Source organism: Lutra lutra, chromosome 1 (assembly GCF_902655055.1).
Source record: "Lutra lutra chromosome 1, mLutLut1.2, whole genome shotgun sequence".
NCBI lineage: Eukaryota > Metazoa > Chordata > Mammalia > Carnivora > Mustelidae > Lutra > Lutra lutra.
This window is the reverse complement of record NC_062278.1, coordinates 76,526,302-76,545,321: the sequence shown is the minus strand read 5'-3', so window position 1 is coordinate 76,545,321 and position 19,020 is coordinate 76,526,302. Positions and strand designations below refer to the sequence as shown.

At 44.0% G+C, this 19,020-nt stretch overlaps 1 protein-coding gene across 2 annotated transcripts in view; it reads left to right on the top strand.

Moving 5' to 3' along the window:
* The window catches only part of WWTR1 (WW domain containing transcription regulator 1), a 135,477-nt gene that overhangs the window by 69,980 nt on the left and 46,477 nt on the right, over positions 1-19,020 (top strand). For both annotated transcript variants that reach the window (XM_047727592.1, XM_047727602.1), the window contains exon 3: positions 11,978-12,114. In XM_047727592.1, coding sequence (XP_047583548.1) covers positions 11,978-12,114 — 137 coding nt within the window. The remainder of the gene's footprint in view (positions 1-11,977; positions 12,115-19,020) is intronic.

Sequence of the window (19,020 nt, the reverse complement as noted above, 5' to 3'; positions counted from 1 at the left end):
ATTTCTGTTAGGAAAAATGGAAAGGCATCAGGTATTATTTTTTTAGTGTTCAGTCTTATCCTGCTTTTCACTTCAAGCTAAAATCCTTTTCTACTTTAAATGTGGGCAGAAAGTCTGTGTGCTGGGGCGCCTGGGTGGCTCAGTGGGTTAAAGCCTCTGCCTTCGGCTCAGGTCATGATCCCAGGGTCCTGGGATCGAGCCCCACATCGGGCTCTCTGCTCAGCAGGGAGCCTGCTTCCTTCTCTCTCTGACTGCCTCTCTGCCTACCTATAATCTCTGTCTGTCAAATAAATAAATAAAATCTTAAAAAAAAAAAAAAAAGAAAGTCTGTGTGCTGACAGGGGGTGCTCATCACCACCAGAAGTGCTTCCCTGACAAAGACACCACCAGAGTCCTGGGATCGAGCCCCGTATCAGGCTCCCTGTTCAGCGGGAAGCCTGCTTCTCCCTCTCCCACTCCTCCTGCTTGTGTTCCCTCTCTCTCTGTGTCTGTCTCTGTCAAATACATACATAAAATCTCTTTAAAAAAAATAAAAAGAGCCTCCCTGACAAAGACAATAAAGAACTATTAGCTCTGGCTTTTTCTAACTGGGGTCTGAGAGTTGATATCATTATAATGCAAAACAAACAAACAAAAAAAACAAAGAAAAACCAAACCAAGACAAATGTGGAGGGATCACCCAAGGGCTGGTGGTTAACTAGGCCTATTACTTTTGAGAATATTTTCTCTAAATCAGTTACTACTTCACACCACTCTGTGAAATCAAGTATATCTGCAGTTTTTAGAGTGAATGGATGTTCACTGTTATTTCCCGCCATTTTGGGGGGGTTCATTGTACCATAGTGTGTTTGCTGATTTTTGTGCGTTTGAATTCCTCGGATTCCTTTAAACCATTGGGATAGAGTTCATAAGGGATAAAAGGGGAGTTAATACATGTATAGTGTCATGGGGCACCTGGGTGGCCCCGTTGGTTGAGTGATTAAGTCTTGGTTTCGGCTCCGGTCACGATCCCTTGGGTTGTGGGATCGAGCTCTGCTCTGTGTTCTGCCCCTTCGCGCACTCTCAATCTCAAATAAATAAATCTTTTAAAAAAATATTCAGGGTGCCATCTATGTCGGCATTGTAGAGGCACTTTACTTTTGTGATTTGATGAAATAGTCAAAACAAACTTATGAAATGGATATTTTTGTGCCCATTTTACAGTGGAGGACACTGGGACCTGGAGATGCTAGGTGAAGTTACAGTGTTCTTTTAACTGGTTAATAGCAGGGGCAAAGTTCAAAAATACTGTGGAATGTTCTGCCCCTTTTGGGTGATACTTTCAGCCACAGATGCCAGGAAATACATGTGAAAAGATTTGTGGGCTGGGTTTATTTTTTTTTAATCTAATTTTTTTTAAATAGATTTTTTCTTTTCTATTTATTTGACAGAGAGCCAGAGAATGCACACAAGTAGGCAGAGTGGCAGTCAGAGAGGGTAAGGGAGCAGCAGGCTTCCCGCTGAGCAGGGAGCCCAGTGCGGGGCTCCATCCCAGGACCCCAGGATCATAACCTGAGCTAAAGACAGACACTTAACTGACTGAGCCACCCAGGTGCCCCTGTGGTCTGGGTTTAAAACACAAAACCTAAGTCGGGTTGCCCCATTTTTCTAGGTCTCCAGTGGTCCTCACCCTTCCCTGACTCTGAAGCTTAATTCCATCTCTTTTAAGGCCTCAGTTTTTGTCTCCCATCCTCTAAATAATTTCTTGTGAAATGGGACGCTGGCTCTGAATAGTATTCGAGTCTTTCTGCAGACGGGGGTTGGGGTCCATGCCAGTCTGTTCTCCAGTGCCAGCTGGGTCATGGCCCTCAAGCATGTGCAAGCACAGTGGCTCCGAGGACCGGAGCCCAGTGTGGCTCATTCTCTTCTCAGAACTTAGAAAAACAAAACCAGTGAAGAGGAGTCAAATCTCTTTGCCTAAATGGAAGTGAAGCTAGACGAATCCAAAAGAATTCTTGGTTTTGAGGAGGCTTTGCCCTCTTCTTTTGGGCAAGTGACATCTAATTCATTTGCCCCCATTAGAAAGAAGAGACAGAAGGGCATTAGCAGTTCAGTTGAACCGTGTTTTTGTCCGGAGTGGCTTCGGAGTGGGCAAGCGGTGTGGACTAAGACATACTGGGGGAACAACTGGAAAAACAACACATTGACGTGTGTGCTGGGCACGGAGAGCCTGGAAAAACAATTTTCAAAGTATTTTACTATTTCAAGTAACCCAGTGGCTTAAAAACAAATTTAAGAAATGATTGCAAGATTAAAGCTGCTTCCCAGATGTCAGACACCTCTGATTTGGGGAGAGTATCGAATGCATAGTTATCAGGACAGAATGTCAGGCTCTGGACCATTTATAGTAATAAAAAAACCCAAGATTTGTGTCCGTTAACCTCCACTCATTCATTATTTCTTGGCCACTACCTCACTGCCTGTTTGATTGCCAGCTCCTGGGGCCCACACTGGATCGTCTGCTGGTAGATCCATGTTGGCTGGGAAGACCACGAGGCACTTAGGACTTCATGCCTGTTTAAGTGGCACAAATTCAACACTACATGCTTAGGAATCCCAACGTAAGGATTTGGGGACAGCATGGTCTCACCTGGAGCTTGGCTGTAGAAAACAGTACCATGTCTTAACCCTGGAGGGAAGTGGCTGTTTCGGACACTGAAAGACAGTGTAACATACATAAAGCCTAGGAGACCGCACACTTATGGGCCATTTAAAGGATTTTTGGGGGTTCCTTTCACCACACCCCACATTTCCCAAACCGATTCTGGGAACTGAGTCCCCGTGAAAGATAGGGTTCCTTGGTAAACGCTTGTCGAATGAAGAAATGCCTCTTGATAATTCTAGAAGTCACCATTCATAAAGAGCCTCATCTTTTCTCCACTTCTCCTTCCACCACATGGTTTTGTTTGTGAAAAAGGGGAAAGTAGGAAGAGATACTAGATATCTGGAAATAATAAAACGTAGTGGTATTTACTCTTCCATTGTTGTTCGGTTTCCATAGGAGAAATTTAGCATGATTTATGCATCTATTACTAGCACTGTTGATCCTGACTTGAGAAGAGGAAAAAATGCTAAGTGTTGATAATAAAATCACAGAACAGCCAAAGTTCTTTAATAGGGCTCTTGGCCTATGGCAGAAAAGCAAACAGAAACCTAGTCCTTCTCTTTTTCTTCTTGCTCTTTTAGGGAATAGGAAAAATAAGGTTAAGTAAGAGTTTGGTTTGGTTTGCAGAGGTGAAGGCAGGTTTGCCTGTGTTGGGCAATGTCGGGGTGCCTCTAACACAATGAGGCGCCTCACCCTCTGAGGTGAGGTGTCTGAGTCACACCTTGGGGCTCTGTTGCTGAGTCACTAGCTTCCCAAAGTGGTTTTCTCCAGAAGGGGCACATTCATCCTGTCGCCTTCCTCCCCACCCCAGCAGCAGTGCTCTGGAGGACCTGTGGATGTGACTGTGTCAAGTGGGGCCGACGGCCCCTTTCCTTGACTCAGCTTCTGCCCTGACTGAGCGGGTCTGGGAGTGAGTCTGCAGAAAAGGTGGCCCTGTTCAGTGGAAAGGATTTGCGAGTCGATAGATCGCCACAGCTGGCTGCGGCGGAAGTGCGAGTAGATCTTCCACACTGGCGTGGCCACTACCGCTGCTAATTTAAACGAGGGGAGGCTTCCTGGCGCGGCTGCCATGGAAGTCAAGGATTAGAACCTCATAGTTAAAAATACAATCCCTGCCATTCATTCAGAATTCCAGAGGACTCTGAAATGTTTGTGAATTGGCAAGTGAATGGTAGAGACCGGAAACATGCACCAAAATAATGCTTCTGGTCTTGTATCATCTTTTATTAGAGGATCCTAAAAAAATCCCCTATTTATATAGGACTTATTCCTGTGAGCTGCCTAAGTGAAAATCAGAGCAGAACCTTTCAGCTATAAATTCCTTGTGGTTTCGAAGAAGAATGAGCTGTCTAGGAGGCATGCTTCCATTATGGGAACAGTCACCTTTATTGGATGTCATGAGACCGTTTTTATGGCTTTGGGATTTAATCTGTGAATGATACGAATGCTTTGCTAATGGAGGTGTCAGTGATGTACCTTTGCAGCCTAACTTTTTTTTTTTTTTTTTTAACCTCTTCCTATCTTTTATTCTAATGCATTGGACCAGCAAGAGATAGTACCGTTCAGGATTTGGGGAGAACAGAAAAAGAACTGTAACCAATTATAGTGGTGTGGAAGTTGCTTTATGGCAAAGAATCTTCAATTAGGGTGACAATAGGAAGGATGAAAACCTGGGAAGGAGTTTGATGGCTTTGGAAATAAACTAAAACAGTTCCGCCAGGTGACATGCCAGCACTTGATTTCCAATTATCAGTGTATTGTAGTTCAAAAGCCAACTCCTGGTTATCCACCTGGACTGAGAGGGTGAAGCAGAAGGGAACAGCTTAACAGATGGCTACAAATCAGGTTGGGTTGCCAGTTTAGAAGTGGGCTGTGAGCTATCACAGCGATGGTAGCTCTCCTTGCTATGAGCCCCCCCCCCCCCCCAAGAATAGGGCTCAGGGGCTCACAAGTGATCAGTTTCCACTAGGTTCTGCTTTTAGGTGACAGCAGAGGAAGTAACTTGGAGAGAGTGTACATCTGGGTCTGGGAGAATTAATAAGTGTGCACGCCAGCTGTCTTTGTTCTTGTGGTTAAAACCCACCTCTGGTGTCAGTCGGAATAGCTGAATACCACTGGCAAAAAAACAAAACAAAACAAAAGGCACCACTCAAAGAAATGCAAGATATGAGTAAGATACGATGTGTCATTTCCTAGGTCCTGAAATTTAAATAAGATCACACTGCCAGCATGTTTAATGTAATTGAAACCCAGGCAGCATTTATTCCCGGAACATAAGAAAGTAAACCAGTGTTTTGCTTCTTTGTATTTTAAATCTCACTGGGGAACATTTCAGGACTTCAGCGATTCTCGGACAAGTCTTCTTGCCATCTGGTACGGGATTAAGTATTGGCATAGCATTTGTTGCCTGCTGACAATGGGTCAAACTTAACTTGGCAAGCCCTCTCTGGGAAATTATCAGCCTCATGCAAATCTGTTTCAATTTCCATTCTTAACACTGATGGCTTTAATTGAACTGGTTCACAACGAGCAAGTTGCAAAGTTGATTTAGCACTTTCTAAGCAAATAATCTTTAGCTATGTACATTTGTGATAAAGGGTGATGTGATTAAGAGAGTGGTGAATGGGTCCCGTAAATCAAAAACCATCTTAGTGTCTTGGTTAAGTGTCTGCCTTTGCCTCAGGTCAGGATCCCCGGGTTTTGGAATGGAGTCCTGTGCGGGGTTTCCTGTGAGGCATCTCCCTCTGCCTGCTGCTTCCCCTGCTTCTGTGCTCTCTCTCTCTGTCAAATAAATAAAAATCTTTAAAAAATTTTTTAAAAAAGCAAAGGAAGATTGTTTACATATGCTCTAAGTTGGTTTGTGAGTATTATGAGGGTTGCATGGGTATTGTTTTGAAAATGCTTACTATGTACAGAGCACTTTGCTGTGTCTCATAGGATCATTTCTGTCATTGAAAGAGCTTATGTTCCATTTAATATTAGCACCCCGCCCCCCCGCCAACAAAGAGAGAGTGAAGGAAGAACTTGAACAGAGCCTGGGATGGTCAGGGGACTAGCACCGAGCGGCACTGAATGTGAATTGAGTTTTGAATCAGTTGACCTTGGTTTTACAACCTCAGGCTGCCTTTAAATTCCCATCTCACTGGTGTGGTTCTCTTTAACTGCCTAGCTAGTTTGTGGTGGAAAAAAAGAGGCAGGTTGGAGGCTACTTCTAAGCCCTGTCCTAACAGCTCTGTTGCTGGCAGGGAGCCCCAGTAATGGCTGACAGTAATGTGAAACTTGAATATATTAAAGCAGTGAGGGTGGGGCGGAGAGGGAGTAAAAAGGCAAAACACTTACATTGAGAGATGAAATCTTTGCCCATAGAAATAGGCAAGCGGCTTATGTTGCTAAGAACTCTAAATTCTTTCAAAATCAAGCACTCAGAATCATTTATATATATATTTTTTAAGATTTTATTTATTTATTTGACAGAGAGATCACAAGCAGGCAGAGAGGCAGGCAGAGAGAGAGGAAGAAGCAGGCTCCCTGCTGAGCAGAGAGCCCGATGCGGGGGCTCATCCCAGGACTCTGAGATCATGACCTGAGCCGAAGGCAGCGGCTTAACCCACTGAGCCACCCAGGCGCCCCTCATTTCTATTTTTGTATCTTCGTATGCTTCCAGCAATACAAAATGTATTACATAGACCTTCTCTATTTCAGAAAGTCTTTGTTGTGTGGCTTCCTTCCATAAAGTTAGTGTAATAGGTCGTGACCATAGGCTGGAGGATAAATTCATCCCAAAATGCCAGGCTTTTTCTCGGATTGTACGAAGCAGGTGGGTTCTATTTTTACAGATTAAGATTTTATCTTCGCCTTTAATGGTTCTGCTGCTAGTCAGGGTTTTATATTTACAGAATGCCCTTTATTTTTATACCTGCCTAGTGCATTGTGCACAGTAAGTGAACAGTGCATGCTGTTGAGTAACCTGGAACCCACGCCGTCAACCTGGGGCTTGTCAAGGCCGCCTTCCTTACACTCATGGCTGGGGAGGTGAGCCTGGGAGGCCCTGTGAACTGGTCGTGAAACCTGCAGGTGACTTCGGCTGTCATTACTTTCCCTGAACAGATCTATTTTACCCTTGCAACAAGGAACTCTCACGTTTGTTAGCTCCTTTCACTCCTGTGGGTGCTCAGGGATCTGGGTTCTGAGACCAGGATGGGTGAAGTGGCTTGTCCAACAAGGTCACACAGGATCAGAGGTAACATTAAGACTCAGGGGGCGCCTGGGTGGCTCAGTGGGTTGAGCCGCTGCCTTCGGCTCAGGTCATGATCTCGGAGTCCTGGGATCGAGTCCCGCATCGGGCTCTCTGCTCAGCAGGGAGCCTGCTTCCTCCTGTCTCTCTGCCTGCCTCTCTGCCTGCCTCTCTGCCTACCTGTGATCTCTGTCTGTCAAATAAATAAATAAAATCTTTAAAAAGAAAAAAAAAAAAAAGACTCAGGTATGTGTGGGCACCTGAATGGCTCAGTCAACCGGTTAAGCATGTGAGACCAAGGACCCCGGGGGGTGACTTGGATCCCAGCTGTCCTTGGGATAGGAGTCTGGAGGTGGGATGGAGAGCGGATTGTCAGGGTGGGGGAGGGGTGGAAGGTTGGAGTAAAACCGGAAGGACTGGAGGAGGGGAAGTCTGGAGGCCCTGGTGCTCCTCAAGGTGGAAGGTCATGCAGGAGGCTGGAGAAGAGGAAACAGGAGCTAAGTTAATGATCCTCTGGAGGCTGATGGGAGGAACCAGGCCTGCCGTGGAGGGAGACCAGGAGGGTGGCGAGGTTGCCCCCTCTTCCACTCATTTCAACAACGTTTCAACCTCCAACACAGAATTTCCCTAGTAAATAAAGTGACTTTCTAAATCCGTGTCTCTATTGAAAAACATACTAGTTCAAGAAGGAAAAATTATTTCACACAACAGTTTTTCAGCCAAACATCATCTCAGACAAATGTTGAGTTTTCTTGTCCCTGAGCGAAAACTGCAGTTCCTAAGCAACTGAAGCTCTTTTCGGACCTGAATCCTTCTCTGATCAGAGACTCCTGATGTGTTGGAGGTGAGGAGTGGGTTGGTTCTTTCTGTGACTGTGGAATGGGGCAGTCTAGGAAATAAATGGTGGTCACAGAGGCCCCCAAAGAAAGAGATGACCACTCCCATTATCTTGTTATCTGCACCACCGGGGTCTCCCTGTGAAACCCTTATGAGTGTTTTTTTGTTGTTGTTGTTTTTTTAAAGCCCAGGAAAGAGGCCTTTTGGTGTCAGGAAAAGTTTTTCTTTTCCTTTGGAACTGGTATTCTTTTTCCTTATAAACAGCATGGGGCCAGGTGATTGATTTCTATTTTCCTAATTCTTTCTTTGCCCCTCGACGGTGACAGCCAAATCTACAGCCTATCTAAAGTCTCATTTTATTACCCTATGACCTGTGTGACCGTGCCTCGTTTTCCTTTTCATCATGTTGTACCTTCATGAGTGTCTTTGTTTTTACTGCTTATGAAAACAACTCATAGTCACTATTAAAAACCTGGGAAGTACAAGGGAGTTATGATAAGAAAAAAAAAAGTGCCAGCGGGCCTCTTATTTTCATGTATCACCGTCAATAGTTTGATATCTTTTTCCTTTTTCGTTCCATTTTCTGATATGACAGTGGTACAGCATATTATTCCTCGGACACACATATGTAGGGAGATTGAATATATATAAATTTTTAGGAGAAAGGAGACTTTTAAAGACAGCAGAGACATTGGTTTGAAGTTAGGCTCGGTAGCAAGGGAGTGACTTTGGGGAAGAGGTGGGAGCAGCAGGCCAGCTCCACTGTGGGTCCTGGCAGACAGTAAAGTTACACTGAGAAATCCGAGAAAGGAAATGAGTCAGTAATTGAGAGGCAGCGGAGATGAGACAGCGATGTGACCGACAGAGCCAGTGGCTTAGCCTGCCTTTGGGAACGGGGCGATGGGAGCAAAGTGATTTTGCACAATAGCAGAATGTAGCTTTCCGATCAAATCATCTGCGATGTATCAAGTTCTTGTGAGCAGAGCCCTTGCTTTTGACATTCGGCCCGGGAGCCACCCTGGACATCCTAGGAGCTGAGCGTTTAGAGCAAAGCTGGTGTCGGGTCGATGGGTGGGTGTGCTAAGACTGGGAATTCCAGTGGCTTTCTTCTCAGAGTTGTTTCTGAGCAATGAGAACCGCTTTCTTCAGACTCCCGCTTGTACTCTAGTCTTTGGGCAATACTGTGAGTGACACTTTTAATTAACAAATCTGCTGGGAACAAAACTCCTTTCAAAGTGTTGGCGGGGCATGGGGTTTGAAGGTTGGGCTGAGGAGGCTCCCACGGTCCTGGGGGATTTCTAGGACTTAGAAGACACAGCTGAGTTGTACCTCATTGGGGTCAGACCTCTCTGGGATGGGGCCAGAGGGTCCTCCCAGAATGCCCCAGCATTCTGTTCTGGGGGATGGAGGCTGGCCAGCTGTGGTGATGTCCTTAGGCAAGCTGGGCTCAGTTACCACTTGGGGTGTGGGCCTTCCTGCTCTCCCTAGATTCAGGGGCCATAGCCTTCTGGTTCGGAATGGGAGAGGAGAGTGGAAACCAGCATTGTACCGGCTCCTGTGTCATTCCTACCACTGACTGGTAGCTGCATGTCAGACCACAGCAGACCTGCATCACTTTCTCTCCCCCCACCCTCCTGTTCCCCCCATTTCTCCCACCAGCGGCTGCGCTCTTGGTGCTCCTGGCAAAGAAGCATCAAGATCCGTGGTATCAGAGGGTCTGAGAAAGGTTCATGAAAGAGAGAAGGATTCCTTTCCTTCCGGTAGCATTGTGGAAAGTATGTAGGACAGACCTACCTTGGAAAAACATGTTTTCATAGTGTGGGTCCTGAAGGAATGGTTAGTCAAAGGTTTTCTTAGCTCTTAATTACTTTGCTAAAGGGAGTTTACTTAACTCTGACATCCTCCTCAATGAGGGTTCCTGACTCTGAAGGACAATGACAAATCGCCGGAGGCTGGTGATGAGTTTCCACTTGACCAGAAGCTGACACAAGGATTTTATGAAAGCTTTCAACAGAATTATAATCGTTAAGCTGAAGGTGTAACTAAGACCATTGTTTCCTTCTTTTTCATCTTTCTGTGTGCTTGAATAAGTGATTATCCTCTCTTTAGTTGGGTCTTTCCCCCTCTATTTGTGTTTTTCTGAACAGGACAGTCTTGGGTTGGTTTTTTTTTACCCTTCCCCCTCTCATGTGTGCTCATGCATGCACCCCGCACGTGTGCTCTCTCTCTCTCAGAAAAATAAAAAAAAATTTTTTTTTACTTTATTATTTTAGGTAAGTTTAAAAAATTTTTTAAAATTTTTAAATTTATTTATTTTTTAATTAACATATAACGTATTTTTATCCCCAGGGGTACAGGTCTGTGAATCGCCAGGTTTACACACTTCACAGCACTCACCATAGCACTTACCCTCCCCAATGTCCGTAACACGCCCCCCCAACCCTCAGTTTGTTCTGTGAGATTGAGAGTCTCTTATGCTTAGGACAGTCTTGGTTTTAATGTTTTTATTTTACCCTGTTCGTTTTGGATTATGTTTTAAGGACTGCTGAGGGCTCCGACAGTATGGAAACTCAACAGTTAAACTTAATTACGCTTCCTCTACCTTTAATCACACTCATTTAAAGGCCTTCTTGGGAAAACAGCCAAGTTTTCACTCAAGGCAGTGGATGAGCTCCCCATTCCTGTAACTTGCTGTCTAGGACAAAGAAATCTGAGGAAGTTTAGCAGAGGCAGCGTTCAAATGCGAGGAAACAGATGCAAAAGAAGAGACCAGTACAACTCCAGTGAGAGGGGATAGCCCTGATTTAGGATTAAATTTAATGGTAGTAATAGCGATGCCAAGGATTCAAAGGGAGCCATTGTTATTCAAAATTGAGGTGTGTTTTACCAAAAGAACAATCAGGCTCCTTTCATATGGATCTAGAAGGGTCTGTAGTGCTTGGGGGTTGACACTGACAATTACTTTGGGAGAGGTCAGAACAGCCTTAGAACAAAAGGCTGACTTGTTTAGTTTCTGCTATCAGAGTTTGTTTTTGATAACTGTAGAAAGAACTCTGCTGCAACTCGTAAAACAAAGCTATTGTACTAGGTGAATATGTTCATCTTTAAAAGAAAAATATAATAAAATCTCAGAAAATAGTTTATGTCATGGGGTACATGAAACATGACTGACTTATGGTGTGGTTTGAGAGGAGGCTGACAAAGCTGGAGGTCTGTCCATCTTCTTTTTTTTTTTTTTAAGATTTTATTTATTTATTTAACAGAGAGAGAGATCACAAGTAGGCAGAGAGGCAGGCAGAGGGAGAGGGGGAAACAGGCTCCCCGTCGAGCAGGGAGCGCCATGAGCGCCTGGGCTCAATCCCAGGACCCTGAGACCATGACCTGAGCCAAAGGCAGAGGCTTAACCCACTGAGCCCCCCAGGTACCCCTCTGTCCATCTTTCTCAGGACATATGGAAACTCTGGACAGAAGCTTATGTTGGGCCAGTTTCTCTAAGATTAAGTGACAATAACGGATCCTGGAAATTGTGTATGACCGAAAGTCTAATCATGTCTTTGCCCTCAGAATTCTTCATGCCTTGACGGTTGGGTTTCTCCATTATCTGTCTTCCTTCTTCTACACTTACATCCTGCTACTCTGTACTCCAGCTTCTCAGTTGTTACCTTGATGAATTGAACGACAGCTTCTTCAGGGTCTTCCGTATTACCCATGTGGACCTCACAGTGCCTTCCTTGGTCTTAGTAGAGCTCAGTCATGTCATGTTCACGAGGTTGGTTTCAAAAGCCCTGGCTTTGGCTGAGACCAGAGATGTCCTCGTTACGTCAGTTATGTGATCCGCAGAGCGTGGGAGGGTTGGCAGGGCAGGAGCATGGTCCTACTTTGGGAGAGGAGTTCCCACCATGGCATCCCAGTGGCTGAATGGCAGGGAAGCATCTGAGAGTCTGGGGAGCGAAGACTCCTTGGCTGAGAGGAGATACACTGGTGAGGCAGAAAACATGTAAGAGGGTTTCTGCATCTAGGGACAGCTGGGACAACCAAGTCATGGGCTTCTTCTATTCAGAGAGTCCCTGCTGGAGCCCTTGGATGGAGGGTATGTGGGCAGGCGTGACCTTGGATGAAAACAAACACAGTGTGTCAGCCATTTGTAAGCAGATCCTAAGGAAGGAAGAGCCGGCGTCACTTAACTCTTGTGCTGTTATTGGTGATGGTGATAATGATAATCATGCTGACAATTAAAAAGATAATTGTTTTCCTTCTTTTAGTCACATAGAAAAAATCACCACATGGCAAGACCCTAGGAAGGCGATGAATCAGCCCCTGAATCCCATGAACCTCCACTCTGCAGCCACGTCCACCCCAGCACCCCAGAGGTCCATGGCCGTGTCTCAGCCGAATCTCGGTAAGCCCAGAGCGTCCACTTGGAGCTGCAGGAGCAAGTGTTGAACCCAGAGGCTCTGGAGCTCAGAAGCAGCTCCGGCTGGCTCGGTGTTGACTTGCTCACCCACATAGTCCTTGGGTGCATCACCCTTCTGCCATCTTTGCTTTCTTTCTTGGCGTCTTTGCTACCAGTTCACAGTTTTGCTGCCTAGGTTCACACTGTGGTTCCTGCATCTCCTTCAGTTGCCTCAGTTGGAGTGTTTTGAAAAATCACTTAGGCCTCCTCTCTTCATCTAGGCTAAGGCGAGTACACATCCCCATTCTGTGAATTTGGTTCCTGAAGACCGCCACAGGTGCAGTTCTGATCTCAGATCCCTTTCTTTCCTCCTCTTATTATTTTGCATAATGTGTGAATGACACCAGGCTTGGTGCCTTCGTGCCTCATCTCATTCAGCTCACAACAACCGGACAAGAAGTGATGGCATTCCCATTTTGTGAATGGGGAAGCTTTCCCAAGGTAGTACAGCTTGTGGATAGTGGAGTTTGGGGTTTGAACTGAGGCTGCTATGGTTTAGAAGGCAGTCAGCCTTTCCCTAATCTGCAGGGGGCTTCTTGAGATAGCTGCCCCAGGACACTGCAGCTTACTCTTCACCTCATTTAGAATGTTTAACTGTGATTTTAGAAGTGAGAAAAGACTATTTTCTGCTAATGGCTTTTACTAAAGAACTAAAATTCTGCCCACTAGAGATGGTCCGATATGAACTAGTACACTGCAGTGGCATAACTAATCAGCTTTTATTGTAGTCATTCCCCTACACCCCCAAAGGCTAAGAATAAAGGGTACTTTTATGGTTTTATAAAAGGTGGTGCCATTTTAAGATAACATTTCTATTTAAGATCAGATATCCAGATACTGCTTCATACACAGAATAGTTAATTTTAGAGTGAAAAGACTCTCCTATTGGATTTTTCAGGAATGAACAGGATAAAAATGGAACCATTATTCCCAGACACCTTCCCTCACTCTGTGACTTAGCCAAAGTGAGTATGAACTCAAGTAAACCCGAGTCTGCTTCAAGTAAATATGTTGTCTGTTCTTCCAGGAAGTCTGGACCTACCATTTTAAAGCTTGCAGATGTAAAATATATCCAGAAGCAAAGGACTTGGAATAACTTCTGTTGTATCCTGTATCTAACAGGCAGATCAAGGAAAATGGTACCAATTCTTCTACCAGCAGTGGTAAACTGAAACTTCCCATGACTCATTTGTCCCAAATACATAAGAGCTCAAATAGAAAGCAGTTGCATGCGTACTAGAGGAACCTCAAATTAGGTAGCATTAGACGGGTTTCAAGGTTTCTTTTAGCCATTTAATTTTCATTAAAAATTCTAAAGACTGATTATTAAAGTATTAACTTTCATTTTATAATCCATTATAGTTGGAAAAAAAAAAGTCTTTCATGGACTCAGTTAAAAAAATGCAAACATTTTTTCAAAGCATTCAAAAATAAGCTTTTCTCGGATCCCCCATTCCGGGAGTCCTCTAGTGATTCTGGTCAGGGGGATGTGTTTCTTCACATGAATTCTAGCATCCTTGACCTACTGTGCTGCACCTTGCCTCTTCTGCTTTGGTATCTGTACACAGAGAGCTGCCTTACTCTTGTGAAAGATTTCCTAATCTTCCCAACATAGTGATATGCCACAGTGAATGTATTTAACTGGCAGCCCCCATCTGATGGGTACTTAGGTTGTTACTAGTGTTGCTAGTGCTCCTATACACAATACTGGAATGAATATCCTTGTTTATGTTGTTTATGGATTTGCCTTCATTTTTGAAAAGTTGTGCAGCAAGTACTAAGTGGATTAATTAAATTAGAAGGAGTTCGAATGCTTGAAACTTAACATGAAGTTGAAGGCACACATGAGTTGGCCTATGCTTGGGCGCCCTCCTCCCTGCAGAAGCACCATTGTTGGTAGAGTGTATCTAAAGAAACTGGAATCTGAATGTTGGAACCATGTTTACCTCTTGCTGAGTTACAGTACCTTACTTTCCAGCTTTCTGATAAATCAAAGCAGCCAATTTCTCATGACACATTCTGGGTATTTTCCTAACACTGTTTGAGTATTTGTGCATTATGAAAAGTGTTACTAGCCTATAGCGAATCACATATGTGTCCTGAGGATAGACAGGGAACAGGGATGCCAAGTAAGCGCCAAAGACTGAAGACTCGGAATGTGTTCCTAACAGTAAGTGATTTATTCGGAATATGTTAATGTCAGGCTGCAGCTCTCCCTGTAGTTTATACTCTTTATTACCAATTTTTTAAAACTAGAAAGAGCAGGTCCTTCTACTTCTTAAATCTGAATTCTGGTTTTTTCAATAGAACATAACTAACCACTAAGTGAACTAAGTAGTATGTCTCCTTCACAGGGAGGTATTTATGTACAGATGAAAATGTCAAAATACAGTTAGTAATATTGTTATTATATATGTAATATTATAGGGTGATAAAATTAGTATCTTTAATAAGCTATTGTATATTTTATAGAGCTGTTATATAATCTGTGATATTGCTAAATACATTCAGAAATAAATCTCCCCTTTTTTTGGATTCTATGTTTTACTGTAAGTTAGGTTCATGGATTTGGGAATCAGACTGTGAAAATTTGAAACCTGGCTTTGCCCATTACTAGCTTGATGACTTGTTGTTACTTAGTTTTGCCCTAGTTTCCCTATTTATAAAATGAAGATTATTATTATAGTATGAAGAGATTATTATGAGTTTATATATGTAAAGTGCATAGATGTGGTGCCTGGCACATAACAAGCTGTAATTGTTTTATTCTTATTGTTAACATTATTCCTTGTGGAAAGAGAAGTTTTATTTCGTATTTTATTCATGTTAGGTTTGAAGATAATGTCATTGTTCATCATAAAAGCTCTCAAGAAAAAGATTTATTGGGGCGCCTGGGTGGCTCAGTGGGTTAAAAACCTCTGCCTTTGGCTCAGGTCATGACCATGGGGTCTTGGGATCGATCCCCGCATGGGGCTCTCTGCTCAGCGGGGAGCCTGCTTCCCTTCCTCTCTCTCTGCCTGACTCTCTGCCTACTTGTGATCCCTGTCTCACAAATAAATAAATAAAATCTTAAAAAAAAAAAGATTTCTTTTGGGCGGGTTAAAGCGCAAAATACTTTAAATTAGGAACACTGTATTTATTACTTTCAGTGAGTATAGCGCCCTCTGGTGGAAATATTTCCGTGCCCCCCCCCCCCCCCCCCCCCCCGCCTCCGGCCCCCGCCCCAGGAAGCTTATCAGGGAATACCTTATTTTTTCAGTGCATCTGTTCCTGAAATGTAGCTTGGAAGTCACATCATATTTTGATTGGCAGAGACCTATCACTTAAAGGTGTCCTGAAGTGAGTGACTTGTAAAAATGGAGTAAACTGTCATCAGGCGGCATCAGTATCCAGTGAAAAGCCACCTTTGTAGGATGGCAGATTTGTTGTGTATCTAAACTCACTAATTTTTTAAAATGCATAAGTAAAATGAAATAGACTCTGCAGGGGAAAAATGGAAAAAAGAAATAAAAAAAATAAATTTATTTCAGGTACTGGTACCTGGGTGGCTCAGTGTGTTAAGCCTCTGCCTTTGGCTCAGGCCATGGTCTCAGGGTCCTGGGATCCAGCCCCGCATAGGGCCCTCTGCTCAGTAGGGAGCCTGTTTCCTCCCCCCTCTCTGCCTGCCTCTCTGCTTACTGTGATCTCTCTCTCTCTCTCTCTCTGTCAAATAAATAAAATATTTTTTTAAAAAAGATACTCAACATCATTGATCACCAGGGAAATGCAAATCAAAACAAAACAAAACCCAAAAACCATAGTGAGATACTACCTTACACCAGTCAGAATGTCTAGTATCAAAAAGACAAGAAATAACAAGTGTTGGTGAGGATATGGAGAAAAAGGAACCCTCTTGGGGCCCCTGTGTGGCTCAGTCATTAAGCGTCTGCCTTCGACTTGGATCTTGATCCCAGGGTTCTGGGATCGAGCCCTGAATCGAGCTCCCTGCTTGGCGGGAAGCCTGCTTTCCCTCTCCCAGTTCCTCTGCTCGTGTTCCTACTCTCGCTGTATCTCTCTCTCTGTCAAATAAATAAATCTTTAAAAAAAATTTTTTTTTTTTAAAGATTTTATTTATCCATTCGACAGACAGAGATCACAAGCAGACAGAGAGGCAGGCAGAGAGAGAGAGAGAGGGAAGCAGGCTCCCCGCCAAGCAGAGAGCCCGATGCGGGACTCGATCCCAGGACCCCGAGATCATGACCTGAGCCGAAGGCAGTGGCTTAACCCACTGAGCCACCCAGGCGCCCCTTAAAATTTTTTTTTATTTTAGAGAACCATCTCTGGCTTGGTCTGTGAAATTTTTGTTTTCGTATTTGCCAAATCAGGTTTTCTGTCCGGTTTTATTCTACTTGATTCTGTCCAAGCAGATGGGTGACTTTTGTGTCTCAGTCGCCAAAGGTGCCCAGTAAATGGGAGAAGAAAGGAGGATATTGGAGAATTTCAGAGAGTAAGAGAATAGATGATCTCTGGGTGGAAGCCATTTTTTTTTAAATAAAGATTTTATTTAAAAGACAGGGAGAGAGACAGCACAAGCAGGGGGGAGAGGGAGAAGCAGACTTCTGTGGAACAGGGAACCCAGTGAAGGGCTCAGTCCCAGGACCCTGAGATCATGACCTGAGCCAAAGGCAGACACTCAGCCAACCTAGCCACCCAGGCGCCCAAGGGTGGAAGCTGTATTGCTTGGGGCTGACAACTTTCTTAGAATCCTTGCTTTTCTGTAACAGTGAAGGGGGAAAATATCTGTACATCTGAAAGTTGACTTTTTTTTCATAACACAAACCACATAGGACCTTGTATCGTTTAAGTGGGTTGTTGGTCTCATTAATCATTATTAATACCCACTGGATTTTTTTGAAGTGGGGGGGAACGAAACAAATGGAGAAAAAAAGAACTCTACACAGGGCCTATTCTAATATATAGGTGGTGGGCCTGGGGGAAACTGGGGCCTGCTAAGGAAATTAGTTAGGCTGTTAGGGTGTTAGCGTGGTGAGACGGGTGGGATTGAAGCAGGGAACCTTTCTGTCTGGTGGTTCATGGGAAGGACTTAGAGTCAGAGCTGAGTTTCTCTTGGGTTAGACATTTACTAGTTTTGTTTGTGATGAGCCTCTCTGAGTCTTATTGTCCTTCTTTGTAAAGTGGTGGTGATGACAGCAAACATATGTGGCCACTGTGATGCCTGTCTCCTAAACGTTGTCTTGAGTACTTGGCATATAGGAAGCCCCCAGAGAAGTATGGATGTTGTAACCGTTCTTCTTAGCTGGTAGCCTCATTTTCCCTCACTGTTCTGGCCGCTATGTACTTGGGAGGAAGAGCTTGTGGTGTGCACTCTTAGAAAGCTGGCCTGCTCCTCCCTTGGGAAAACCCAGCCACGGTGCCCATAGCCTGTATCATTTGGGCACTTTTGTTTACGTGTTGCAAGGATAAGTTGGTGGACCCCAGAGAGCAGTCGTGAGAAGACAGAAGAGGCACATTCTCGTGACCGGGCTCTTTCTCCATTAGATCATTAACAGGGAGTTTGTGACAAGCAGGCACACTCAAGCTGCACGTGAAGGACATTGCTGTCTGGACAAGTGTGATGGGCAAGGTTTTCCCATTCCTCGGCACGTGCATACAGAAATCACGTAGCGACTTAAAATATCTCCATATTTTAAAATGTTATTGCCCAGAGAAAGTGACATGCAGTTTTGCCCTTTTGGTGATAATCCTCGTGATCAGAAACCGTGGTGTGCTGGGCTCCTGTCACACATTAACAGACCTCTTTTTGGAATGAGGCCCCAACCTGGGGTGCCAGTATCCTCCCAGACAGAACAGGAAAAATAAAGACTGTATAACAGCTTCACCAGACTGCCAGCCTGAGCCGGTTCAGAAACTTTTGGTAAAGTGCAGTATTTTTAATGCTATAGGAATTTTTAAAATACCACACACACACACATACACACACACACATGCTTTCCCCTTTGAAAATGTGCCGTCCACCAGGCCAGAGTCTAAGTCCTCCAGGTCTGCCTTGGCCCATACTTCAAATTATAAACACGTGTGTGTTTTTTCCTTTTTTGCAGGGCATGCTTTTCAAGACAAGACGGAAAATCTTGTCTGTGCTTCGTTTGGTAAATTGGCTTATTCTTCCCTCTAGGAAGTACACAAAGGCACTGAAAAACTTTATATCAGAAGCAAATAAAATAGCTAAGGGACACTGCAGCCCAGTGTTGCTAAAGCACATAGAAAGGTATCCTAAGGTTTACTAAAAGTCAGATTTATGTGTAGGCTACTTTTTTTCTTTTTCCAGCGTATCAGATTTATGTGGTACGTCTGTGGCAGACACATCTAGCTACAGTGATTTTTCCAGCTCTGATAGTCTCTCTAGTTTTTGAACTTTGTGGTTCTGCAGCATCAATTAGCCCGATAGGCATAAATACACACACACAAACCCAAAGACAAACTGAAAAAGCTTCATACTTTACAGGCGGTGGGTAGAGTGATAGGGCCTTGGTAGGAACGTGGTGATAGAACATGGGTGTATATGGCAGGGGAGGAAGACTGGTGGGCATGAGGAAGAAGGAAGGGATTCTGGTGAAAAAGGCTTCACCTCCCCCTTGATTAGAAACAGAAGAAACAATTTTCTAAATACTGTAGAAATCATTATTTTCATCTTAGATTTGTTAAGCCATCAGTTGTCAAAATTCACTCTATCTGATAACGTTTTTGAAGACTGTTCTTAGGAGTTTCCAAAGAGGGATTAATTACAGCTGTTTTTTTTGTTTTGTTTTGTTTTTTCTTGTAAGGCTTTTAAAGATACATGAAATGGGGGCTAAA